General features: G+C 48.2%; 1 protein-coding gene across 1 annotated transcript in view; it reads right to left on the reverse strand.

Moving 5' to 3' along the window:
- The window catches only part of LOC116976544, a 105718-nt gene that overhangs the window by 44456 nt on the left and 33978 nt on the right, over window positions 1-27284 (reverse strand). Inside the window, exon 4 of the mRNA XM_033026433.1 lies at window positions 5055-5152. Coding sequence (XP_032882324.1) covers window positions 5055-5152 — 98 coding nt within the window. The remainder of the gene's footprint in view (window positions 1-5054; window positions 5153-27284) is intronic.

The following is a 27284-nucleotide window of genomic DNA, read 5'->3' on the forward strand; positions in this document are numbered from 1 at the left end:
TAGGAGGTCGTAGACACAGTCATAGGAGATCGTAGACATAGTCGCACCTGCGACAGCACCTGCGACAGCACCTGCGACAGCACCTGTGACACCTGTGACAGCACCTGCGACAACACCTGCGACAGCACCTGCGACAGCACCTGCGACAGCACCTGTGACACCTGTGACAGCACCTGTGACAACACCTGTGACAGCACCTGTGACAGCACCTGCGACAGCACCTGCGACAGCACCTGCGACAGCACCTGCGACAGCACCTGCGACAGCACCTGCGACAGCACCTGTGACACCACCTGCGACAGCACCTGCGACAGCACCTGTGACACCTGTGACAGCACCTGCGACAACACCTGCGACAGCACCTGCGACAGCACCTGCGACAGCACCTGCGACAACACCTGCGACAGCACCTGCGACAGCACCTGCGACAGCACCTGCGACAGCACCTGCGACAACACCTGCGACAGCACCTGTGACAGCACCTGCGACAGCACCTGCGACAGCACCTGCGACAGCACCTGCGACAGCACCTGCGACAGCACCTGCGACAGCACCTGCGACAGCACCTGTGACAGCACCTGCGACAGCACATGTGACACCTGTGACAGCACCTGCGACAACACCTGTGACAACACCTGCGACAGCACCTGCGACAGCACATGTGACACCTGTGACAGCACCTGCGACAGCACCTGCGACAACACCTACAACAACCTAAACAAACGACAACAAAAATTGTCGCCACTGTCGCCGAACAAATTTCAAAGTTGAAAATGTTGCGCCCAAAAAAATAGCCTAAGTGGGCCAGGCCCTTAGAAGTGACTACAAAGAGTCAGATCTCAGACCAGGCATGATCGCCCTGGAGAGGAAAAGACTACAAAAAGTAGTAAACACTACCCAATCCATCATCGGCTCTGACCTCCCTTCCATTGAGGGGATTTATCGCAGTCGCTGCCTCAAAAAGGCTGGCAGTATCATCAATGACCCACACCACCCTGGCCACACACTCATCTCCCTGCTACCTTCAGCTAGAAGGTACAGGAGCCTGAAGACTGTAACAACCAGGTTCAAGAATAGCTACTTCCCCACAGCCATCAGGCTATTAAACCTGGCTCGGACAAAACTCTGATTATTAATAACCCATTATCTGTTATTTGCACTTTATAATTTTATTTATTCATGTGTGTATATATTTATATTATAGTATATGGGCACATTGATCTGTTTTGTAGTAAATGCCTACTATGATCTGTTGAGCTGAAGCAAAGCAAGAATTTCATTGTCCTATACAGGGACACATGACAATAAACTCACTTGACTTGACTTGACTAGCTGTCTTTGTCACGTACTCCTTCAATGTGTCTCGCTGTATATTGTACTATTTACCCGTCAAGAAGACCATTAGTGCCAGTTCCGCTTGATGCAATGCTCAATGCGCCAGTTCAAACGATACTACCTGACCCGCTGCATTCCTCTTAAAACTTAATGGAATGAACATTGAGTAGGTAACTAACCAAACTCCCCCACCTCCCCCCATCACTATCTTCAGCCCACCATTCCTTTCCCTCCCTCTCTCCCCTCTGTCCCACCTCAACTTACGCCTGTGCTTTCATCCATTCATCATCATTGAAAACATTAGCGACGCAGTTGTGCTGGTTTCCGACAGGAACGGTGACGGATGCACCACACATCTCCCTCCTCCAGTTCCTGCGGACACTCCGCCGCTGGAAGTACAGGATCTTGGTGTGTGTGTGTTTTATCATCGTTCCTTACAATGCCGTGTACGACAGTGATCGCAACTTCTACTGAAGTGTGGATGGCTGTTGGCTCTCTGGTAGCTTGTCCGCCCTTTGAAAGGTCTTGTTTTTGGTCCTGCTGGGGGTCCACAGCCCCCTCCTCAACTGGCAAACCAGGTGGGGGAGACGGTTTAGTCACCATGGAGCAGGCAGCACGGTATTACATGGTGCCCGTGGCGGGGGGAACTCCCCCTGACCTGACACTAAAGGATTAAAGACGCCTGTGCTCTTTCATCCCAATGTTGAACATCATTGTTTTGGCTATAAAACCAAAAGCAATCACGACATTGAGAAACCAGGATTGAGTTCAGTGCCGCAGACAGCTTGCAAAAAATGCCCAGCCATCTTTTGGTGATATGAATATGCTCATCTATACCCTTTAAAGAAAATTTTAGTTAATTTTTGGTTTCCACGCATTGTGCTGTTAATCCTGGCCAGATTTTGAGATGCTAGGACTTTAAAATGGGGTAAAAGCTTCAGGGCTGCTGGGAGATTTGGTCAATTTGGAATTGCTCTCTGCAGAGCTGGGACAAGCTGCAGAGTGATGCCAGTTTGTCTGGAGCCTAGATCCAAGCTGCAGGAAAAGAATAAGAACATCTGCAGACCCTGTCAATTAGGTGCAAAATGCATAGAATGGATTGAATGAATGCAAACCAGGCATACACCTTGTAAATAATTGTAAATAATGTGGCAAAGTTTCACTTTGCCGAGTGTTGATTGCACGAGGTATTGAGCCTTGTCTGGTTTTATTGCAGATCAGGGTAAATGTTGCGATGTTTGCTTCCTCCGAGAAGCCCTGTTTGAATACAATGTATTAGCTGCTGTATTATTGGGTTAGGGAAATGTCTGTTATGTATGGGGTTAATCAATATCTGTAATTGGATTATTCAGAGACCACCCCCATGTGGTTCGGCCCCTCAAGGTACCGGGACCTACAAAAGTCCACTGCCACGAGGTCCGGCGTCGATCTTCTGGGAAAGCGCTTTGGACTGTGTGAGCTTCTGGAGAGTCTCTGTTTGAGCGAGGCCTAGAGGGCTTGAACAGGCAGATACAGGGATCGAACCCACGGTGGATAGGTACAGTGGTGGGAACTGTAATTGTGTTTTGTTACAATAAGGATTAGTTGATCTAATGCTTGATTCAGTGATTTTTGACTGAAACTAGACTGGGGGGAAGCGTAGAACGAGCAATTTACAGTGCTACTCGCTGTCCCATTTTAAATGAGCACCAAACACCAACCAGACTCTCACACAGTGGAACCTGAAACATAAGGCCAGTGAGGTTAATTGGCTTGGTAAATGTAAACATTATCCCCAGTGGGTATAGGATAGTGTTAATGTGTGTGTGGGCCGAAAGGGCCTGTTTTCCGCGCTGCATCTCTAAACTAAACTAAAATAAAGGTTAATTTGATTTCACGGACACACGCTGGTAAGCTTTGGGGATTGCTTTCAGAGCTCCCTTCACAATTGATTTACTGGGAGAGGCGGAGGAAGCAGAAATAGATTTGGGCGAGGATGTCAGGTGGTGCCTGAAGCATAGGTCACACTAACACATGCAAGCAACAAGTGAGGCCACATACCAACTGGAGGAACAGCTCATCATGTTCTGCTAGGGTAGCCTACAACCCAATGGTATGAATGAATGAATAAATGAATGTATAGGCCAAGTATTCACATACAAGGAATTTGCCTTGGTGCTCCGCCCACGTGACAACATGACATACAATGACATATGAACATTGAATTCTCCAATTTTGGTTAACAATCTAGGTAGTTGAGGCAGGGACTATCCCAACGTTTAAGAAACAGTTAGAAATGTACGTGGATGGGACAGGTTTGGAGGGATATGGACCAAATGCAGGCAGGTGGGACTAGTGTAGCGGGGACATGTTGGCCGGTGTGGGCAAGTTGGGCCGAAGGGCCTGTTTCCATGCTGTATCACTCTATGAGTCTCTCTCTCTCCCCCTCCTCCCTCTTTCCTGTGTTTCCCCCTCACCTCGATGCGCACCCATTTCAATCACAATCACAATAATACTTTATTAGCCAAAGTATGTTTTGCAACAAACGAGGAATTTCATTTGCCGTCAGTCATACAAATAAAAAGCAACAGAACACACAAAACACATTTTAACATGAACATCCACCACAGTGACTCCTCCACATTCCTCACTGTGATGGAAGGTGAACAAAAGTTCAAAACCCTTGCCTTCTTTCTCCCCTATTCTGCCCCTCTCTCTTCCTCCACCCACCCCTTTCCATCCTTACCTCTCACTTATTTACATTTCCTCTAATTATCTGTCACCCTTTGTCACTTACCCCACCTATCTGCCAATGACCCCCCCCCCCCCCCCCCACCCCCCCTTCCACCTGTATCCACCTATTATGTAGTAAAAAACAAAGAACCACAGGTGCTGATTTAAACCAACGATAGACACAAAGTACTGGAGTAACTCAGTGGGTCACGCAGCATCTATCCACCTATCTCAAAACCAGATAGCCCCACCCCCTTCTCTCTTTTCTTGCTTTCTTCCCTCGTTCAGAGATAATTCTGAACAGGTTAATTCCCGGAATGGCGGGTCTGACATATGATGAAAGAATGGGTCGACTGGACTAGTTTTCACTGGAATTTAGAAGGATGAGAGGGTATCTTATAGAAACATATCAACATTCTTAAGGGATTGGACAGGCTAGATGCAGGAAACATGTTCCCCATGTTGGGGGAGTCCAGAACCAGGGGTCACAGTTTAAGAATAAGGGGGAGGCCATTAGGACAGATGAGGAAAAAAGTTGTGAATCTCTGGAATTCTCTGCCACAGAAGGCAGTAGAGGCCGATTCTCTGGATACTTTCAAGAGGGAGCTAGATAGGGCTCTTAAAGATAGCGGAGTCAAGGGATATAGGGAGAAGGCCGGAACGGGGTACTGATTGTGGATGATCAGCCATGATCACATTGAATGGCGGTGCTGGCTCTAAGGGCTGAATGGCCTACTCCTGCACCTATTGCCTATTGTCTGTCAAAGCTTCAGAATTAAAGGGCGCTCTTTTAGAAAGGAGGTGAGGAGGAACTTCTTTAGCCAGTGGGTAGTTAACAGAGGAAGCCAAGTTGGTGGATATTTTTAAGGCAGAGATAGACAAATTCTTGTTTAGAAGATAAACGCAAAATGCTGGAGTAACTTCACCCAGAGAGTTGTGAATCTGTGGAATTATTCTTAAATTCCATTTCCTTTTCTAGAAAATGAGATGAAATGTCACGACCATACCTTGCCAATTTGCTCAGCTCCTCTGCAGTCAGCACAGTGGATCGACTGCGGCGTTGGTGGAGCAACTCGACTTCTGGATTGACAGACTTCACCTTTGCCTTAAGAGATGAGAGAAAACCTTGTTACACAGGTCACCACAGAAAATAGTCAAATTGGAGGAAAAGCATCTCATTGGGCAACTTACAATGACTATTGTATGACTATTGATGTCTCTAACTTCAGGTAACCCTTGCATCCCCTCTCACTACATCCCTCCCCCACTCTAGTTGTCCGACTATAGACAATAGACAATAGACAATAGGTACAAGAGTAAGCCATTCGGCCCTTCGAGCCAGCACCGCCATTCAATGTGATCTTGGCTGATCATCCCCAATCAGTACCCCGTTCCTGCTTTCTCCCCATATCCCCCGACTCTGCTATTTTTAAGAGCCCTATCTAGCTCTCTCTTGAAAGTATCCAGAAAGCCTGCCTCCACCGCCCTCTGAGGCAGAGAATTCCACAGACTCACAAATCTGTGAGAAAAAGTGTTTCCTCGTCTCCGTTGTAAATGGCTTACCCCTTATTCACTAGTTTCACTGTCGGCCTGTTTTACTCACTAGTTGTACTCGTTATCACCTACTCCACAGCCAACAATGGACCATTGTGGGCTCCACCTTTCCGTGACCATTGTTGCCCACTTTGATTTGTCCTTTTGCATACCTTTCATTCAATTGTTCTTGGTACCTCTTCACATCTCTAGTTTTCCCCTCCCCTGACTCAGTCTGAAGAAGGGTCTCGACCCGAAACGTCTCCTTATCTCCAGAGATGCTGCCTGACCTGCTGAGTTACTCCAGTACTTTGTGTCGATGTTCAGTTCAAAACCAATCTGACCTGCAAACTCAGACCATCAGAACTCCCCCCCCCCACTCCCACACTATAATAAAATATGTTTTGTCTATAACTTTTTCTGTTTGAAGTTCATCCACCTGTAATATTATCTCTGTTTCTTCACATTGCTAGAATGTGTGGAGTACCTTCCATAAGCTAGGGTCCTGTCCGATTCACCTCTACCCCATTGTGGACATTGGACTTTGTCTGTGGAACTGATGCTCTACAATGCTGAGAACTATATTCTGCACTCTGTATCTTCCCCTTTGCTCCATCTATTGTACTGTAGTTTGGAAAGATTGTATCTATGTACGGTGATTTGTTTGCATTTTCTCCTCTGCCTGCATGCGCTCTATACCACTCCAATACAATACAATATTTATTCCATGTCATTTGAACCTCAGTGAGGCTCAAACGAAACTCAGTTTGCACAGCCATACAAACAAAGACAATTCCTACAAGACATACAAACAATTCAATTTACACAAACATCCATCACAGTGAATCTCCTCCTCACTGTGATGGAAGGCAAAGTCTTTTCTCTCTCCTGCACCATTTTTCTCCCGATGTTGAAGCCCCAGGCTCCATTCCCCGTATCTCCATGTGCCTATCTAAAAAGCCTCTTAAATGGCACTACCATTGAGGGAGTGCAGCGTAGGTTCACAAGGTTATTTCCCGGGACGGCGGGACTGTCATATGTTGAAATAATGGAGCGGCTGGGCTTGTACACTCTGGAATTTCGAAGGATGAGAGGGCATCTTATTGAAACATATAAGATTATTAAGGGATTGGACATGTTGGAGGCAGGAGACATGTTCCCGATGTTGGGGGAGTCCCAAACCAGGGGCCACAGTTTAAGAATAAGGGTTAGGCCATTTAGAACGGAGATGAGGAAAAACATTTTCACCCAGAGAGTTGTGAATCTGTGGAATTCTCTGCCTCAGAATGCAGTGGAGGCCGATTCTCTGGATGCTTTCAAGAGAGAGTTAGATTGAGCTCTTAAAGATAGCGGAGTCAGGGGGATTTTGGGAGAAGGCAGGAACGGGGTACTGATTGTGGATGATCAGCCTTGATCACAGTGAATGGTGGTGTAGGCTCGAAGGGCTAAAGGGCCTCTACTCCTTCACCTATTGTCTATTGTCTATTGTCTACCACTTAAGTGCCATCTGCCTCCACCACCATCAACTATTTTAATACAAGCATATCCACTTGAATGAAGTTTTGGTGTGTAGAAAGAGTAATGTTATGGGCAGTAATCAAATTACAGCTTGCTGAATAGTTCTTGTGCATCATGAGAGAAGAAACTTCATGGTTTGATGTTGCAGTCAGGCAGTTTATTAACCAGCAAAGGATGTTATAAACTTTGTAAGAACTATATAAGTGATTCATGTGTGGCTAAAACCGAAAGCACCTTGTTGACCCCCACACAGCTGCCATAATGGCTTGTCAATACAGACCTACAACATATAAATCCTAATTCATGGTTCACCACAGTTGTTATGACTTAAGGGCCTGTCCCACTTTCACGACCTAATTCACAACCTTTTTTACTCGTGGACATTTAACAACAGGCTAGAAAAAACGCCGCGACCTACTTGATGCCACGAGTACCTACGACTGGCATCACAACCTACCTACGACCTACGTACGATCTACCTACGACCTCGTGACGACCATGCTGCGAGTATGTCAAGGGCAAACTCGACAGAGGTCGTGAATTAGGTTGTGTAAGTGGGACAGGCCCTTAACTAAATACTCAAAAAGTCTATAAATTATAAGTAACAAGTCAGAATGGACAATGGCTGACTGCCAACATTTTCCTCGTGAGAAACTTCCAAATCTGATCAATTTTCTGGGGCAAGAAAGTAGCACAAAGCAGTTATTCATTTCATACATATCTGCAGGGGAAGCACACACCATGTTATTCTGGGAAACACTCTCTTATCTCCGAGCTTGATGATCAATTAGCCTCTGTTAACTGTGTTATCCCATATGCTTTAAAGTCTGAAGAAGGGTCTCGACCCGAAATGTCATCTCTCCTCCTGTAGAGATGCTGCTGCCTGTCCTGCTGAGTTACTCCAGCATTTTGTGTCTATCTTTGCTTTTAAAAACATAATCCTTTCTCAAATATTGTGGCTCCTACTTCCACTAGATTACACACAATGTGGTGGGTGCCTGGAACTGGCTGCCGGGGATAGTGGTGGAGGCAGATACGAGAGTGGCATTAAGGCCCTGTCCCACTTAGATGATTTTTTTCGGTGACTACAGGCGACTAGGCTGTCGCCACATGGTCGCGGGGTGACGCCTGTATGATCGTGAGTTGTCTCCTCAAGTCGGTATATCGAAGAGGACTTTCTCGAACTTCCATAGGTGCACAGTAGAGAGCATGCTGACCGGTTGCATCGTGGCTTGGTTCGGCAACTTGAGTGCCCAGGAGTGGAAAAGACTGCAAAAAGTTATAACCACTGCCCAGTCCATCATCGGCTCTGACCTCCCGTCCATCGAGGGGATCTATCGCAGGCGCTGCCTCCAAAAGGCTGGCAGCATCATCAAGGACCCACACTATCCTGGCCACACACCCATCTCCCTGCTGCCTTCAGGTAGAAAGTACAGGAGCCTGAAATCTGCAACATCCAGGTTCAGGAACAGCCTCTTCCCCACAGCCATTAGGCTATTAAATTTAACAAAAAAAAAACTCTGAACTTTAATAGCCTATTGCACTTTATATGCTTATTTATGTGTGTATATATAAATTCATTGGTATATGGACACACTGATCTGTTCTGTATTTATTTATGCCTACTATATTCTGTTGTGCTGAAGCAAAGCAAGAATTTCATTGTCCTATCTGGGACACATGACAATAAACTCTCTTGACTTGACAAGTCGCCTAAAGAGTTGTAACGTTTTTCTGGTCACCGCTGGATTTTGAAACGTTCAAAACATTTTGGCGACTTGTCTTCTCGTGACGTAGGTGCTGTCATAGGTTGTCGCCAGGTGACGCAGGTTGTTGCCAGGATGACGCAGGTTGTCGCCAGGTGACGTTGGTTGTCGCCAGGATGACGTTGGTTGTCGCCAGGATGATGCAGGTTGTCGCCAGGTGACGTTGGTTGTTGCCAGGTGCTGACTTCGGTGAATTCCATTGGCGACTACCTACGTCAACCTACGTCAACCGGCGACAGGTAGCGGCGACTGAATTGTCTTCAGTTGTCGCCGACAGGGTCGTTGTTTGTCATAGCTTGTCGTAGGTGGACATCCTAATGGGTCGCCGGTTGTCGGTAGCTTGCCGTAGCTCGACGTTGACTAGGTTGCCATTGTCGTTAGGGGGTCCAGCCGCCGTTTTTTTCAGCGACCTGCTACGACTGTGACAGTTGCCGAAAAATTTGCCTAAGTGGGACTGGCCCTTTAGAGACTTTTAGATAGGCACATGGATATGTAGGGGATGGTGGGCAGTGGATCGCATGCAGTCAAAGGCAATAGGTTGATCTTCTTGGCATCATGTTCAGCACAGACACTGAATTATGTGCAGGCAGATAAGAGTTGATTTCAGCAATGGGAGAGGGAGGGAAGATTTAAGAGGAACATGAGGGGCAAATTGTTAAAGGCTTGGACACGCTAGAGGCAAGAAACATGTTCCCGATGTTGGGGGAGTCCAGGGGCCACAGTTTAAGAATAAGGGGTAAGCCATTTAGAACGGAGACGAGGAAACACTTTTTCACACAGAGAGTTGTGAGTCTGTGGAATTCTCTGCCTCAGGGGGCGGTGGAGGCCGGTTCTCTAGATACATTCAAGAGAGAGCTGGATAGGGCTCTTAAAGATAGCGGAGTCAGGGGATATGGGGAGAAGGCAGGAACGGGGTACTGATTGTGGATGATCAGCCGTGATCACATTGAATGGCGGTGCTGGCTCGAAGGGCCGAATGGCCTACTCCTGCACCTATTGTCTACTGTATGTTGTCAAGTGGTAGGTTTATGAAACGAGCTGCTGAACGAGGTAGTTGAGGCAGGTACAATCACAACGTCTAAGAAACATGTAGACAGGTACATGGCTAGGCCAGGTTTAGAGGGATATGGGCCAAATGCAGGCAGGTGGGACTAGTGTTGGTCAGCATGGGCAAGGTGGGCCATGCTGTAGAACTTTGTGACTGGGTAATGGAGACACTGGGATGTGATCAGCAGGCACGTGCCATCAGGGTAGACAAGGTAGGCACTGCCTATCCTGACTAAAATTATAAAATGGTAATTATTAAATATAAATAGTAAAGGCATGGGAGAATAATGCCTACCTAAGAGATCGATCTCTTATGTAGCCATAATTCTCCGTGCAGTTCATCCTCAGTACATGTAACACGCAAAGGTCTGTGCAGCCCACGTGCCGTTGATGCTGCTTCAAGCCGTCAATGACAAGCGGGGCTGAAGGCAGCTGAAATTCTGCCTTTGCAGTACTGCGCACGCACAGCAGCATACTGTGCATGTGCAGCAGCATACAGTGCATGTGCAGCAGCATACAGTGCATGTGCAGCAGCATACAGTGCATGTGCAGCAGCATACAGTGCATGTGCAACAGCATACAGTGCATGTGCAGCAGCATACAGTGCATGAGCAGCATACTGTGCACGCACAGCAGCATACAGTGCATGTGGAGCAGCATACAGTGCATGTGCAGCAGCATACTGTGCATGTGCAGCAGCATACAGTGCATGTGCAGCAGCATACAGTGCATGTGGAGCAGCATACAGTGCATGTGCAGCAGCATACAGTGCATGTGCAGCAGCATACAGTGCATGTGCAGCAGCATACAATGCATGTGCAGCAGCATACAGTGCATGTGCAGCAGCATACTGGATCTTGGCAGGACAAATCAAAATAGGACGTACATGGTAAATGGTTGGGAATTGAAGAATGAAGGTGAACAGAGGGATCTGGGAATAACTGTGCACAGTTCCCTGAAAGTGGAATCTCATGTAGATAGGGTGGTAAAGAAAGCTTTTGGTGTGCTGGCCTTTATAAATCAGAGCATTGAGTATAGAAGTTGGGATGTAATGTTAAAATTGTACAAGGCATTGGTGAGGCCAATTCTGGAGTATGGTGTACAATTTTGGTCGCCTAATTATAGGAAGGATGTCAACAAAATAGAGAGAGTACAGAGGAGATTTACTAGAATGTTGCCTGGGTTTCAGCAACTAAGTTACAGAGAAAGGTTGAACAAGTTAGGGCTTTATTCTTTGGAGCGCAGAAGGTTAAGGGGGGACTTGATAGAGGTCTTTAAAATGATGAGAGGGATAGACAGAGTTGACGTGGATAAGCTTTTCCCACTGAGAGTAGGGAAGTTTCAAACAAGGGGACATGACTTGAGAATTAAGGGTCAGAAGTTTAGGGGTAACATGAGGGGGAACTTCTTTACTCAGAGAGTGGTGGCTGTGTGGAATGAGCTTCCAGTGAAGGTGGTGGAGGCAGGTTCGTTTTTATCATTTAAAAATAAATTGGATAGTTATATGGACGGGAAAGGAATGGAGGGTTATGGTCTGAGCGCAGGTATATGGGACTAGGGGAGAATACGTGTTCGGCACGGACTAGAAGGATCGAGATGGCCTGTTTCCGTGCTGTAATTGTTATATGGTTATATGGTGTCCATATACTGTGCATGTGCAGCAGCATACTGTGCATGCACAGCGCTAGTTTCTTGATGGGTTTTTCAAACGTGAATTGCCCTTATCTTAAGAGTATCTTAAAAAACAAAGAGAGAAGAATGGAGTTTGTGTAGAAATGATGTGGTAAGTTGATTTCTTGGTGCTATATGTTTTTAAATACCGTATTTCGCGGCAATGAAGATGCTATTTTTTACCCAAAAATAAGGCACGAAAATCTACATGTATCTTGGAAGCCGAAGTTGGAAGGTTGCACACTAAATCTCAGTGGAGCTGCACACTAAATCTCGTTGCACTGACGTGCAATGACAATAAAAGATATATTATTATTATTATTATTATTATTATTATTATTATTATTATTATTATTATTATTATTATTATTATTATTATTATTATTATTATTATTATTATTATTATTATTATTAGCCAAGAAAGATAGACTTGGCTATCCCTCAGTACAGCAACATTCAAGAACGGTGTTGTCTATAGACAAGTCTATCCCTCATTGCTGGCAGCTGATGGGAAGCGGCTGTAAAAGGACAGCGCTGCGGGGGAGGGGAGAGTTCCTTTCACAGCGTGTGGGGAGTCTAGCCCGGGGAGGGCTGGAGCGTTGAGAAGGAGGGGGGCGGGATCATGCCAGCCACTCACTTGCCGCGACGCTCTGGGCGCAGAGCCACCGCATTGTGGCCGGGGGGAGAAGTAGCTCGGGTGGCTGCGAGCGGCCGCCAGGACCGGCAGCAGAACCGGGCGCCACCTCAGCTCCATCTGCCGGCCCCCGCTCACCTCTGGCAGTGCTCTCCGTCTGAAAACCTCGCTCCTGCCGCTCCCCGGTCTCACTCATGTCAGCCGCTTCCCGTAAATCCTTAAATTCCGACAGCGCGCTCTAGGGACCAATTGAGGTTACTCGGCTGTCGGAATTTTAGGATTTGCGGGAAGCGGCTGACATGAGTGAGACCGGCGAGCGGCAGGTGAGAGATGTTCAGACGGAGAGCACTGTCAGAGGTGAGCGGGCCATCAGAAGGAGCTGAGGTGGCATCCAGTTCCGCTGTCCAGTCCCGAGGCCGCTCGTAGCCACCCGAGCTGCTTCCCTCCCCAGCCACAATGCGGTGGCTCCGCGCCCGGAGTGTCGCGGCAGCAGTGAGTGAGTGAGTTACTGGCATTATCACCGACCCCCTCCTTCTCAATGCTCCTGCCCTCCCCGCAACTTTACCCCTGGCCAGACTCCCTACACGCAGTGAAAGAAACTCTCCCCCCAATTGGTCCCTTGAACAAGTATTGTCATTCAATAAGATCACAACTGATTCAACTTGTCCCGGTATGCTCCCGTTATTCCCACCATCTCTCCACCTGCCGTCACCCTCCACCCCCCACCATTCAGTAATTCAGAATGAAGGAGATTTGGAAGCCTTGGGCAAATTGCTTTCTTTATTTTTATTTTTTTGAGCGTGAGAAATTCTATGTCCCACCAGCCTTCGTTCAAAATGTAGCAACTCAAAATGGGGGTGCGTTTTCATTGCTGGGAAATACGGTACTTTATTAAGACATTTGGCTTTTGAAGACTTTATAAAAGTCGACTGACAGCTTACGGAGAGAACAATCTGCGCATACGCGGGCTAAGATTTTTTAAAAGCCGACTGACTGCCTACCCTGAGTAATTACTCACGCTTGTGCCTTGTGATCAGTATCATGCCATTGACAGACTGGGGTCAACACTAATGTGCAAATAGCAGCATGAAGCTTACTCAAATGAGGAAATTACCCTTAGTACGAATAATCTTCTTTTTTTTTTTTAAATCATCCTTTTGCTCCAGGTATATCTGTTATTTCTAAGGTTATTGTTAAGTCTGAAGAAGGGTCTCAACCCGAAACGTCGCCCATTCCTTCTCTCCAGAGATGCTGCTGCCTGTCCCGCTGAGTTACTCCAGCATTTTGAGTCCACCTTCTGCTGCTTCTAACATCATTATAGAGCTCTTACAATGACTGAGTGGTAACACCCACGTCACGCAAACCAAAATAATGACTGCAGATAAATCTGGCTTCAAGATGGTTGAGTTCAGCTCAACAGCACAAACAGAAAGAGCAAACATTGGGCTCTGTTAATGTGTTTGAGCAAGTTTAGACACTTGAGGTCACGTTGATCACACTCAACCTGCCAGCCGTGGGCAAACCAAACCACGGGATTGGGCTAATTACAGGGGGGGGGCGCATGACAAGTCCAGCTAATGTACACCATTAGGCTGCATGGCTTTCTGTTGGGAAGCAGTCAGAGTGGTTTCACAAATATCAGTCATTTTGTTAATGCAGTGAAGAGGAATGTTTGCTGAGCACAATGAAAATGAGCACACAACATCACCAGGGCAAACACTTGATGTGTTATTTACTGACTGCTTTGTTATTTTGAAGCAGTGGTTTTAAACTGACACAGGCGATTTTGTATTCACTCATGGAACATTGACATGGTGAGCTTTTACCTCACCACCCTAATTGCCTTATCGGGAGATATCGGGAGATATAATGAGCCACTTTGCCTGGTGGTTCCACGTAGAACAGGGGAGGCACAGTGACACAGCGGTAGCTAGAGTTGCTGCCTTCCAGCCCCAGCCCCCAGCCCCCAGCCCCAGCCCCCAGCCCCAGCGCCAGCCCCCAGCCCCCAGCCCCAGCCCCAGCCCCCAGCCCCATCCCCATCCCCAGCCCCAGCCCCCAGCCCCATCCCCAGCCCCAGCCCCCAGCCCCCAGCCCCATCCCCAGCCCCATCCCCAGCCCCAGCCCCCAGCCCCATCCCCAGCCCCCAGCCCCAGCCCCCAGCCCCCAGCCCCATCCCCAGCCCCAGCCCCAGCCCCATCCCCAGACCCAGCCCCCAGCCCCAGCCCCCAGCCCCAGCCCCAGCCCCAGCCCCATCCCCAGCCCCAGCCCCATCCCCAGCCCCAGCCCCCAGCCCCCAGCCCCCAGCCCCATCCCCAGCCCCAGCCCCAGCCCATCCCCAGCGCCAGACCCAGCCCCCAGCCCCATCCCCAGCCCCCAGCCCCATCCCCATCCCCCAGCCCCAGCCCCATCCCCAGCCCCAGCCCCAGCCCCCAGCCCCATCCCCCAGCCCCAGCCCCCAGCCCCATCCCCAGCCCCAGCCCCCAGCCCCATCCCCAGCCCCAGCCCCCAGCCCCATCCCCAGCCCCAGCCCCAGCCCAGCCCCCAGCCCCATCCCCAGCCCCCAGCCCCATCCCCATCCCCAGCCCCATCCCCAGCCCCCAGCCCCATCCCCCAGCCCCAGCCCCAGCCCCCAGCCCCATCCCCAGCCCCCGCCCCAGCCCCCAGCCCCATCCCCAGCCCCAGCCCCAGCCCCATCCCCAGCCCCAGCCCCCATCCCCCCCCAGCCCCAGCCCCAGCCCCCAGCCCCATCCCCAGCCCCAGCCCCCAGCCCCCAGCCCCAGCCCCCAGCCCCATCCCCAGCCCCCAGCCCCCAGCCCCAGCCCCCAGCCCCATCCACAGCCCAGCCCCCAGCCCCATCCCCAGCCCCAGCCCCCAGCCCCATCCCCAGCCCCAGCCCCCAGCCCCAGCCCCAGCCCCATCCCCAGCCCCCAGCCCCATCCCCAGAGACCAGCCCCAGCCCCCATCCCCAGCCCCCAGCCCCAGCCCCCATCCCCAGCCCCCAGCCCCATCCCCAGCCCCATCCCCATCCCCCAGCCCCAGCCCCCAGCCCCCAGCCCCATCCCCAGCCCCAGCCCCCAGCCCCCAGCCCCAGCCCCAGCCCCATCCCCAGCCCCCAGCCCCATCCCCAGAGACCAGCCCCAGCCCCCAGCCCCCAGCCCCCAGCCCCCATCCCCAGCCCCCAGCCCCATCCCCATCCCCATCCCCATCCCCAGCCCCATCCCCAGCCCCCATCCCCAGCCCCCATCCCCAGCCCCAGCCCCCATCCCCCATCCCCAGCCCCCATCCCCCATCCCCATCCCCCATCCCCATCCCCCAGACCCCAGCCCCCAGCCCCAGCCCCCATCCCCAGCCCCAGCCCCAGCCTCAGCCCCAGCCCCAGCCCCCAGCCCCCAGCCCCAGCCCCAGCCCCCAGCCCCCAGCCCCAGCCCCAGAGACCAGGGTCCCATCCTGACTACGGGTGCTGTACTGTACAGATTTTATATGTTCTCAGCGTGACCAGCGTGGGTTTTCTCTGAGATCATTGGTTTCTTCCCACACTCCAAAGATGTACAGGTTTGTAGGTTAATTGACTTGGTGTAAATGTAAAATTGTCCCTAGTGTGTGTAGGGTAGTGTTAATGTGCGGGGATCGCTGGTCGGTGCGGACTCGATGGGCCGAAGGGCCTGTTTCCACGCTGGATCGCTAACAAAAATAACCAGTAAATTTGCCTGATGCCTTCCCACTAAGAATCACAGCAGAGTGACAACTGTTCTGTGTATCTTCGGTGTAAACCAGCATCTGCAATTCTTCTCTACACCTCACATTGTGCGAGTTGTCTATCGGTCACATGAAGGTCATAAGTGATAGGAGCAGAATTAGGCCATTCGGCCCATCAAGTCCACTCCGCCATTCAATCATGGCTGATCTATCTCTCCCTCCTAACCCCATTCTCCTGCCTTCTCCCCACAACCCCTGACATCCGTACTAATCAAGAATCGATCTATCTCTGCCTTAAAAATATCCATTGACTTGGCCTCCACCGCCTTCCGTGGCAAAGAATTCCAAAGATTCACCTATGATCTGTTGGATGTGTAGAAAATATACTGGTGGGAGAGACTAGGACCAGGGGACACAGCCTCAGGATAAAAGGATCTTTCCTTCGCAACCCCATTCTCCTTCCTTCTCCCCATAACCCCTGACACCCGTACTAATCAAGACTCTATCTCTGCCTTAAAAATATCCACTGACTTGGCCTCCACAGCCTTACGTGGCAAATAATTCTACATTCACCACCCTCTGACTAAAGATATTTCTCCTCATCTCCTTCCTAAAAGAATGTCCTTTAATTCTGAGGCTATGACCTAGACCCTCCCACTAGTGGAAACATCCTCTCCACATCCACTCTATCCAAGCCTTTCACTATTCTGTAAGTTTCAATGAGGTCCCCCCTCATGCTTTTGAACTCCAGCGAGTACAGGCCGCAGCTGACAAACGCTCATCATAGGTCAACCTGCTCATTCCTGGGATCATTCCCGTTGGTAGAAGGTACAGAGGCTGGACAGGTACGAAGTGCACCTCCAGACTCAGGAACAACAGGTCTGTCAGTGATTGCATCTGAGTCCCAACGCCAGTTTAGTTTCATCCTCCTGACATTTCACTCCCTTGCTATCTACACTGTCTGACAAATAGAACCACATATGAGGCAGACAGAAGGTAGACAAAAATGCTGGAGAAACTCAGCGGGCGAGGCGGTATGAACATTGACTTCTCTGTTTTCAGGTAGTCCCTACTTTCTCCTCCCCTTCTCAGCTCTTCCTCAGCCCACTGGCTCCATCTCTTCCTTTCTTCTTTCTGCCCCCCCCCCCCTCACATCAGTCTGAAGAAGGGTCTCGACCCGAAACGTCGCCTATTTCCTTCGCTCCATAGATGCTGCCTCACCTGCTGAGTTTCTCCTGCATTTTTGTCTACCTTCGATTTCCCAGCATCTGCAGTTGCTTCTTAAACATGAGACAGACAGATCTCACTTTGATGGCAGCAGTGAGTTATGAGGGAAACGCAAGAAACTGCAGATGCTGGAATCTTCAGCCGATTGTTTGGGGAAGTTGCCTGCAGGGATATGAAACCTGCAATGCATCCTCTCTGTTGTGGAGTCCTGTCATGATCAGGGTCGCCAACTTTCTCACTCCCAAATAAGGGACAAAAGGTCAAAATACGGGACAAATTCCCCACGGCAATTTGTTTACCGACTGGGCCGTGGCTGGGTGAATGATGAGTTGGCCCGGGTGCTGGACTGCACACAAAGCCCAGCCGGCGGGCCAGCTGAGGCGTTTTGGCCCGGGCCGTGCAAAGTCCGGTGCCCCGTCCAACTCATGAACCGATGATCGACCGTGAGAAGGAGGGGTGGTGGTGGTGTCGGCGGTCAGCGAAGGTCCGAAGGTCGGACAGCTGGCCGGGCTGCCGACCGACCGAAGGGGCCACGGGCGAGGTGCTGCTGCTGCACTCCATGGGCTGCACTACGTCAGGACGGGTGAGGCGGGGCCGGGCGCGGCGCTCTGACCCGACAGTCCCCTCGACCCAAGTAGTAACCATATAACCATATAACCATATAACAATTACAGCACGGAAACAGGCCATCTCGACCCTTCTAGTCCGTGCCGAACACATAATCACCCCTAGTCCCATATACCTGCGCTCAGACCATAACCCTCCATTCCTTTCCCATCCATATAACTATCCAATTTATTTTTAAATGATAAAAACGAACCTGCCTCCACCACCTTCACTGGAAGCTCATTCCACACAGCTACCACTCTCTGAGTAAAGAAGTTCCCCCTCATGTTACCCCTAAACTTCAGTCCCTTAATTCTCAAGTCATGTCCCCTTGTTTGAATCTTCCCTACTCTTAGTGGGAAAAGCTTTTCCACGTCAACTCTGTCTATCCGTCTCATCATTTTAAAAACCTCTATCAACCTGCTGTAGCTTTGGGAGCAACAACAGCAGCAGGAGGAGGAGATTAGCAAGAGATACGACTGATTGGCTCTAGCCCAAGTGGGAGGAGAGAAGTGAAAACAGTTTAAGTACAGGTCAAGGACAGGCAGACTTGACCCAGAACTGCTGTAGCTTTGGGAGCAACAACAGCAGCAGGAGGAGATTAGCAAGAGATACGACTGATTGGCTCTAGCCCAAGTGGGAGGAGAGAAGTGAGTCAGTGCTGGGAAAACAATTGAAAACTGAGGAATTTGGTTTGTAAATTGGTAAATCAGGCAATTTATCAGTCAATTTAAGTAAGACTGCTCTTAGGGAGCGGCAGTGAGGGAAGTGCCCTGGTGAGGGAAGTGCCCTGGTGAGGGAAGTGCCCTGGTGAGGGAAGTGCCCTGGTGAGGGAAGTGCCCTGGTGAGGGAAGTGTGAGTCTTTGGCTCGAGAGTTTTCGGAGAGGAGGCTGAGGAGAGGAGACTACGCAAAACACTGCAGAGGGAGAGACGAAAGAAGGAGATGTCAGGCAAGCTGATTCAGTGTGATGCTTGCAGTATGTGGGAGGTCAAGGACACCGCTGGTGCCTCTGGCTGCTACAAATGCGAAAAGTGCATCCAGGTAGAGCTCCTGAAGGGCCGTGTTGGGGAACTGGAGAAGCAAGTGGATGACCTCTGGTTCGTCCGAGAAACGGAGTCGTTCCTCGACAAGTCCTACAGTACGATTGTTACACCTAAGGTACTGGAAGAGAGAAGGTGGGAGACAGTGAGAACGGGAGGGAAGCATGGAATGCCAACTTCCCCGGGTGTTGTACCTCTTGTGAACAGGTTCACCCACTTAGAAGCTGTCGGGACAGAAGAGGTGTTTACACTGGGCGGCGGACTGGCTTGTGATGCGAATAGGGCTGTTGAGCCAAAACCAAAAAGGCCTAAGGCAGGCAACGCCATTGTAGTAGGAGACTCCATTGTGAGAGGTACGGACAGGGGTTTCTGCGGCAACAGACGGGATGCGAGGATGGTGTGCTGCCTTCCTGGTGCCAGGTTCCAGGATGTCACGGACAGAGTGCAGAAAATCCTCAAGGGCGAAGGTGAACATCCGGAAGTGGTAGTGCATGTCGGCACAAACGATGTCGGAAAGAAGGGGATGAATATTCTGCAGCGAGACTTTAGAGAGCTCGGTAAAATGCTGAAAAGCAGGACCTCCAGGGTTGTTATCTCCGGTTTGCTTCCAGTTCCTCGTGCTGGCGAGAGCAGGAACAGGGAGATACGGGACCTGAACGTGTGGCTGAGGAACTGGTGCACGGGGCAGGGATTTAGATTCTTAGATCACTGGGATCTGTTTTGGGGTAAGGGGGAACTGTACAAAAGGGACGGATTGCATCTTAACAGGTGTGGGACCAGCATTCTGGCAGGCAGGTTTGCCACTACTACACGGGTGGTTTTAAACTGAATAAGGGGGGTGGGGTGTCGAATGGGCTAGTGGAGGATGGAGTTAAAGGGAAAGGGTTTCTTAAATGTGTGAGCGTAGAGACAGAGGGGTGTAAAATGAGGGTAGAAGCAATAGGTAGCAAGGTGAAAAGTAAAAGTGGCAGGCCGGAAAATCCAGGGCAAAAATCAAAAAGGGCCACTTTTCAACAAAATTGTATAAGGGGTAAAAGAGTGTTGTAAAAACAAGCCTGAAGGCTTTGTGTCTCAATGCAAGGAGCATTCGTAATAAGGTGGATGAGTTGAATGTGCAGATAGCTATTAATGACTGATATAGTTGGGATCACGGAGACATGGCTCCAGGGTGACCAAGGCTGGGAGCTGAACATCCAGGGATATTCAATATTCAGGAGGGATAGAGAGAAAGGAAAAGGAGGTGGGGTAGCGTTGCTGATTAGAGAGGAGATTAACGCAATGGAAAGGAAGGACATTAGTTTGCAGGATGTGGAATCGGTATGGGTAGAGCTGCGAAACACTAAGGGGCAGAAAACGCTGGTGGGTGTTGTGTACAGGCCACCTAACAGTAGTAGTGAAGTTGGAGATGGTATCAAACAGGAAATTAGAAATGCGTGCGACAAAGGCAAAACCGTTATAATGGGTGACTTCAATCTACATATAGATTGGGTGAATCAAATTGGCAGGGGTGCTGAGGAAGAGGATTTTTTGGAATGTATGCGGGATAGTTATCTAAATCAACATGTAGAGGAACCAACGAGAGAGCAGGCTATTTTAGACTGGGTATTGAGTAATGAGGAAGGGTTAGTTAGCAGTCTTGTTGTACGTGCCCCCTTGGGCAAGAGTGACCATAATATGGTTGAGTTCTTCATTAGGATGGAGAGTGACATTGTTAATTCAGAAACAATGGTTCTGAACTTAAAGAAAGGTAACTGAGGGCATGAGACGTGAATTGGCCAAGATTGACTGGCAATTAATTCTAAAAGGGTTGACGGTGGATATGCAATGGAAGACATTTAAAGACTGCATGGATGAACTACAAAAATTGTTCATCCCAGTTTGGCAAAAGAAAAAATCAGGGAAGGTAGTGCATCCGTGGATAACAAGGGAAATCAGGGATAGTATTAAAGCGAAGGATGATGCGTACAAATTAGCCAGAAAAAGCAGCATACCAGAGGACTGGGAGAAATTCAGAGACCAGCAGAGGAGGACAAAGGGCTTAATTAGGAAAGGAAAAATAGATTATGAAAGAAAACTGGCAGGGAACATAAAAACTGACTGCAAAAGTTTTTATAGATATGTGAAAAGAAAGAGATTAGTTAAAACAAATGTAGGTCCCTTGCAGTCAGAAACGGGTGAGTTGATCATGGGGAACAAGGATATGGCGGACCAATTGAATAACTACTTTGGTTCCGTCTTCACTACGGAAGACATAAATAATCTGCCGGAAATAGCAGGGGACCGCGGGTCAAAGGAGTTGGAGGAATTGAGTGAAATCCAGGTTAGCCGGGAAGTGGTGTTGGGTAAATTAAATGGATTAAAGGCCGATAAATCCCCAGGGCCAGATAGGCTGCATCCCAGAGTACTTAAGGAAGTAGCTCCAGAAATAGTGGATGCATTAGTAATAATCTTTCAAAACTCTTTAGATTCTGAAGTAGTTCCTGAGGATTGGCGGGTAGCAAACGTAACCCCACTTTTTAAGAAGGGAGGGAGAGAGAAAACGGGGAATTACAGACCAATTAGTCTAACATCGGTAGTGGGGAAACTGCTAGAGTCAGTTATTAAAGATGGGATAGCAGCACATTTGGAAAGTGGTGAAATCATTGGGCAAAGTCAGCATGGATTTACAAAAGGTAAATCATGTCTGACGAATCTTATAGAATTTTTCGAGGATGTAACTAGTAGCGTGGATAGGGGAGAACCAGTGGATGTGGTGTATCTGGACTTCCAGAAGGCTTTCGACAAGGTCCCACATAAGAGATTAGTTTACAAACTTAAAGCACACGGCATTGGGGGTTCAGTATTGATGTGGATAGAGAACTGGCTGGCAAACAGGAAGCAAAGAGTAGGAGTAAACGGGTCCTTTTCACAATGGCAGGCAGTGACTAGTGGGGTACCGCAAGGCTCAGTGCTGGGACCCCAGCTATTTACAATATATATTAATGATCTGGATGAGGGAATTGAAGGCAATATCTCCAAGTTTGCGGATGACACTAAGCTGGGGGGCAGTGTTAGCTGTGAGGAGGATGCTAGGAGACTGCAAGGTGACTTGGATAGGCTGGGTGAGTGGGCAAATGTTTGGCAGATGCAGTATAATGTGGATAAATGTGAGGTTATCCATTTTGGTGGCAAAAACGGGAAAGCAGACTATTATCTAAATGGTGGCCGACTAGGAAAAGGGGAGATGCAGCGAGACCTGGGTGTCATGGTACACCAGTCATTGAAAGTGGGCATGCAGGTGCAGCAGGCAGTGAAGAAAGCGAATGGTATGTTAGCTTTCATAGCAAAAGGATTTGAGTATAGGAGCAGGGAGGTTCTACTGCAGTTGTACAGGGTCTTGGTGAGACCACACCTGGAGTATTGCGTACAGTTTTGGTCTCCAAATCTGAGGAAGGACATTATTGCCATAGAGGGAGTGCAGAGAAGGTTCACCAGACTGATTCCTGGGATGTCAGGACTGTCTTATGAAGAAAGACTGGATAGACTTGGTTTATACTCTCTAGAATTTAGGAGATTGAGAGGGGATCTTATAGAAACTTACAAAATTCTTAAGGGGTTGGACAGGCTAGATGCAGGAAGATTGCTCCCGATGTTGGGGAAGTCCAGGACAAGGGGTCACAGCTTAAGGATAAGGGGGAAATCCTTTAAAACCGAGATGAGAAGAACTTTTTTCACACAGAGAGTGGTGAATCTCTGGAACTCCCTGCCACAGAGGGTAGTCGAGGCCAGTTCATTGGCTATATTTAAGAGGGAGTTAGATGTGGCCCTTGTGGCTAAGGGGATCAGAGGGTATGGAGAGAAGGCAGGTACGGGATACTGAGTTGGATGATCAGCCATGATCATATTGAATGGCGGTGCAGGCTCGAAGGGCCTAATGGCCTACTCCTGCACCTAATTTCTATGTTTCTATGTTTCTAAGTCCCCCCTTAACCTTCTGCGCTCCAAAGAATAAAGCCCTAACTTGTTCAACCTTTCTCTGTAACTTAGTTGCTGAAACCCAGGCAACATTCTAGTAAATCTCCTCTGTACTCTCTCTATTTTGTTGACATCCTTCCTATAATTAGGCGACCAAAATTGTACACCATACTCCAGAATTGGCCTCACCAATGCCTTGTACAATTTTAACATTACATCCCAACTTCTATACTCAATGCTCTGATTTATAAAGGCCAGCACACCAAAAGCTTTCTTTACCACCCTATCTACATGAGATTCCACTTTCAGGGAACTGTGCACAGTTATTCCCAGATCCCTCTGTTCACCTACATTCTTCAATTCCCTACCATTTACCATGTACGTCCTATTTTGATTTGTCCTGCCAAGATGTAGCACCACTTGAAGTATATCGTCAAGCATGGGAAAATGAAATGGGATTGGCTATAACAAAAGAAAACTGGGAAGAAAGTCTACAACGAATACACCGGTGTTCATTAAACGCCAGACATATACTGATACAATTTAAAGTATTATATAGGTTACATTATTCGAAAACTAAATTAAATAGTATTTTTCCGAATCTCTCCGCTATTTGTGATAAGTGCAAGAAAGCAGAGGCAAATTTAATACATAGTTTCGTTACATGTCCTAAATTGAATTATTACTGGACAGAAATCTTTAAAGTTATTTCTGAAGTCATCAAAGTTAAATTGGACCCTAACCCAAAGCTAATAATATTTGGAATTCCGGATTTACATCTATCACTTACAGTAAATCAAAGAAATTTCTTTGATTACTGTTTAATAATTGGAAAAAAAATCATATTGAAATTTTGGAAGGGAACATTATCCCCCACAACCAAAATGTGGGCAACAGAGATGATGGAGACGTTACATCTGGAAAGAATTAGATTTGTCCTATTGGACAAGTATAATTCTTTTGAACAGATATGGTCTCCATATATACAGTATTTAGAGAAGTAGCTGTTCTTGGCAACACAGCTCGACGTGCACCCTGCGGGATTTGGTGAGAATAATTCATTTTTATATTGGAATTACATATATGTCTTTATTGATACTATCACTTGTAGTAGTGTTATTAATAATACATATTGTGGTTACTAAAAATGTTTTTTTTTTTTTTTTTTTTTTTTTTTTTTTTTCGTTTCTCTTTTCTTTCCTATATATAATCAAATTATTATTTAATCACTCTCTTAATGATTTATTCTTTCTCTATTCTTTCTCTATCATTATTTCTAAAAAAACAGTAGATAAGTATTACTAGTGTTTTACTTAATGCAAATTGAATTAATTTGATATAAAGTTGTTTGAAGCATTGTAATTGATTACCTTTAATAAAAAAATATATTACAAAGATGTAGCACCTCACACTTATCAGCATTAAACTCCATCTGCCATCTTTCAGCCCACTCTTCCAACTGGCATAAATCTCTCTGTAGACTTTGAAACTCTACTTCATTACTCGCAACCCCACCTATCTTAGTATCATCTGCATACTTACTAATCCAATTTACCACACCATCGTCCAGATCATTGATGTACATGACAAACAACAGTGGACCCAACACAGATCCCTGTGGCACCCCACTCGTCACTGGCCTCCAACCTGACAAACAACCATCCACCATTACTCTCTGGCATCTCCCATTCAGCCACTGTTGAATCCATCTTGCTACTCCACCATTAATACCCAACCATTGAACCTTCTTAACCAACCTTCCATGAGGAACCTTGTCAAAGGCCTTACTGAAGTCCATATACACAACATCCACTGCTTTACCCTCATCAATTTCCCGAGTAACCTCTTCAAAAAATTCAAGAAGATTAGTAAAACATGGCCTTCCAGGCACAAATCCATGTTGACTGTTCCTAATCAGACCCTGTTTATCCAGATGCTTCGCGGCCCTGTTTCCACCGATCTTTCCACCACCACGCACAAGAAGCACAAGGCAGACACCATCTGTCTTGGGGTTACTGAACATCCCGCGGTCTAGGCATAAGCTCAGGGGCGACCGTGCCTTTGCGGTTGCAGCCCCTAGACTGTGGAACAGCATCCCCCTTCCCATCAGAACTGCCCCTTCCATCGACTCCTTTAAGTCGAGACTAAAAACTCATCTTTACTCTCAAGCCTTTCCTGACGTCCTCTGAGGGAGGGCTATATGTATGTATTTATGTATGTACTTAATCTATGAACCAATGTTGTATAACATTAGTACCTCCACCAATGTAAAGCACTTTGGTCAACGAGAGTTGTTTTTTAAATGTGCTATAGAAATAAAAGTGACTTGACCATCGTATGCAGATGCCGAGAGTGTGTTGTAATCTTGTGTGTGGGCTCGATGGGGAAGACGTGCAGCCACTTGCATTCTTCATGACGGGCAAACAGCAGTCTTGGATGTAAAGTGCCCCGTGCTGCCTTGCAAACATGTAGGAGGCATTGTGAGGGTCCCCATCATCTCACGGTTGGCACATTTGTTATCATGGACTGCCAGTGCACCGTGACTTTGATGCCAGAGTGATTGCTGTGTGGGCAGCTGAGTAACACTGAGCACCAGTGACTCATGCACTGGCATATTCCGGGCAACAGTCAGCTTGCATGGCATCTAGCGGGAGCTGCATTTAACGTCTGATTGTAGAATGTCATTAGAGAATTAAGGACGATTTTAGCAGCTAAAATTGCAGGCAATTATGCGAATATCAAAAGAAAATTGCACTTTTCGGTGGAGGGGACTATGACAATAAAAGGCTTTTCTTTTGCTTCTATTGTTTCAGATCTGCAGCAGATCATTTACTGCTGTTGTGCGAGGCACTGACACTAATAAAATAATGCTTCGGGTTCTATTAACCATAGAGTCATGGAGTCATACAGCATGAAAACAAGCCATTCGGCCCAACTCGCCCATGCTGGCAAAGATGCTTCATCGAAGCTAGTCACATTTTCTTGCAGAAAACGGGCAACAGTAGACAAAAAATGCTGGAGAAACTCAGCGGGTGAGGCAGCATCTCTGGAGAGAAGGAGTAGGCAACGTTGTGGGTCGAGACCCTTCTTTAGACTAATGTCGGGGGGGGGGGGGGAGAAAGGAAGAGGTGGAGACAGTAGGCCGTGTCGGATAACTGGGATGGGGGAGGGGAAAGAAGGAGAAAGCAGGGACTACCTGAAATTAGAGAAGTCAATGTTCATAACGCTGGGGTGTAAACTACCCAAGCAAAATATGAGGTGCTGCTCCTCCAATTTACGGTGGGCCTCACTCTGGCAATGGAGGAGGCCCAGGACAGAAAGGTCAGATTCAGAATGGGAGGGGCCCCCGGGAGGTCAAAGTGCTGGGCCCCTGGGAGGTCAGCTTGGCTCGGCTCGGACTGTGCGGAGGTTTTGCAGTTGCAGGTCTGGGTTAAGAATTCAGCAGTACTGTCAGTGTTGGAGTGGGAAGAGGGGCCATGAAATACCACTGGCAGATAACATCAAGGACAAAAAAACAGTCTTTTAGTTTTAGTTTGAGTTTTAGAGATTTGGCATGGACACAGGCCCTTCGGCCCATCGAGTCCACGCTGATCAACGATCACCCTTACACTAGTTCATAAGTTTACAAGTGTTAGGAGCAGAATAAGGCCATTTGGCCCATCAAGGCTACTCCGCCACTCAATCATGGCTGGTCTATCTTTCCCTCTCAACCCCATTCTCCTGCCTTCTCCCCCTGACACCCGTATTAATCAAGAATCTATCTATCTCTGCCTTAGAAATGTCCATTGACTTGGCTTCCACAGCCTTCTGTGGCAAAGAATTCCACAGATTCACCACCCTCTGACTAAAGATAGTGTTCTATGATAGTATTCTATTCTACACAATAGGGACAATTTTCAGTTACCTATTAACCTACCATCATACACGTCTATGGAGTGTGGGAGGAAACTGGAGCAACCAGAGAAAATCATACCCCTTTAACAAGGAGAATGTCCAAACTCCGTGCAGACCGTGGTCAGAATCGAACCCAAGTCTCTGGCGCTGTAAGGCAGCAACACTACCCGCTGCATCTTATAAGTACAAGCAAGAGGGTAACCCGGGAATGAGTGGTGTGCATCAGGGGCCATAGGAACAAGGGTCTGGAGAACGATCCCAACCCAAAACGTTGCTTGTCCATGTCTTCAAAGATGCTGTCTGACCCGCTGAGTTATGGGCCTGTCCCACTTGGACGACCTAATCCACGAGTTTAGAAGAACCTAGACGTTGAAAACATGTCATGGTCGTGCTGACTCGCCAAAGTAATAGACTTCCGACGACCTCCTACGATTATGTCTACGACCTCCAACGACCCCCCTCGACCTCAGTCTTCCACACCTAAGACCAACTACAACTAGCTACGAGTGGAAAATGATCACATGATAAAATGATGTCATGTTTGCATTTTTTTTCTCGGGCCAGTTACCGACCTACAACTGTCTACAACTATCTACAACTACCTACAACTATCTACAACTATCTACAACTATCTACAACTACCTACAACT

Source organism: Amblyraja radiata, chromosome 8, assembly GCF_010909765.2.
Source record: "Amblyraja radiata isolate CabotCenter1 chromosome 8, sAmbRad1.1.pri, whole genome shotgun sequence".
NCBI lineage: Eukaryota > Metazoa > Chordata > Chondrichthyes > Rajiformes > Rajidae > Amblyraja > Amblyraja radiata.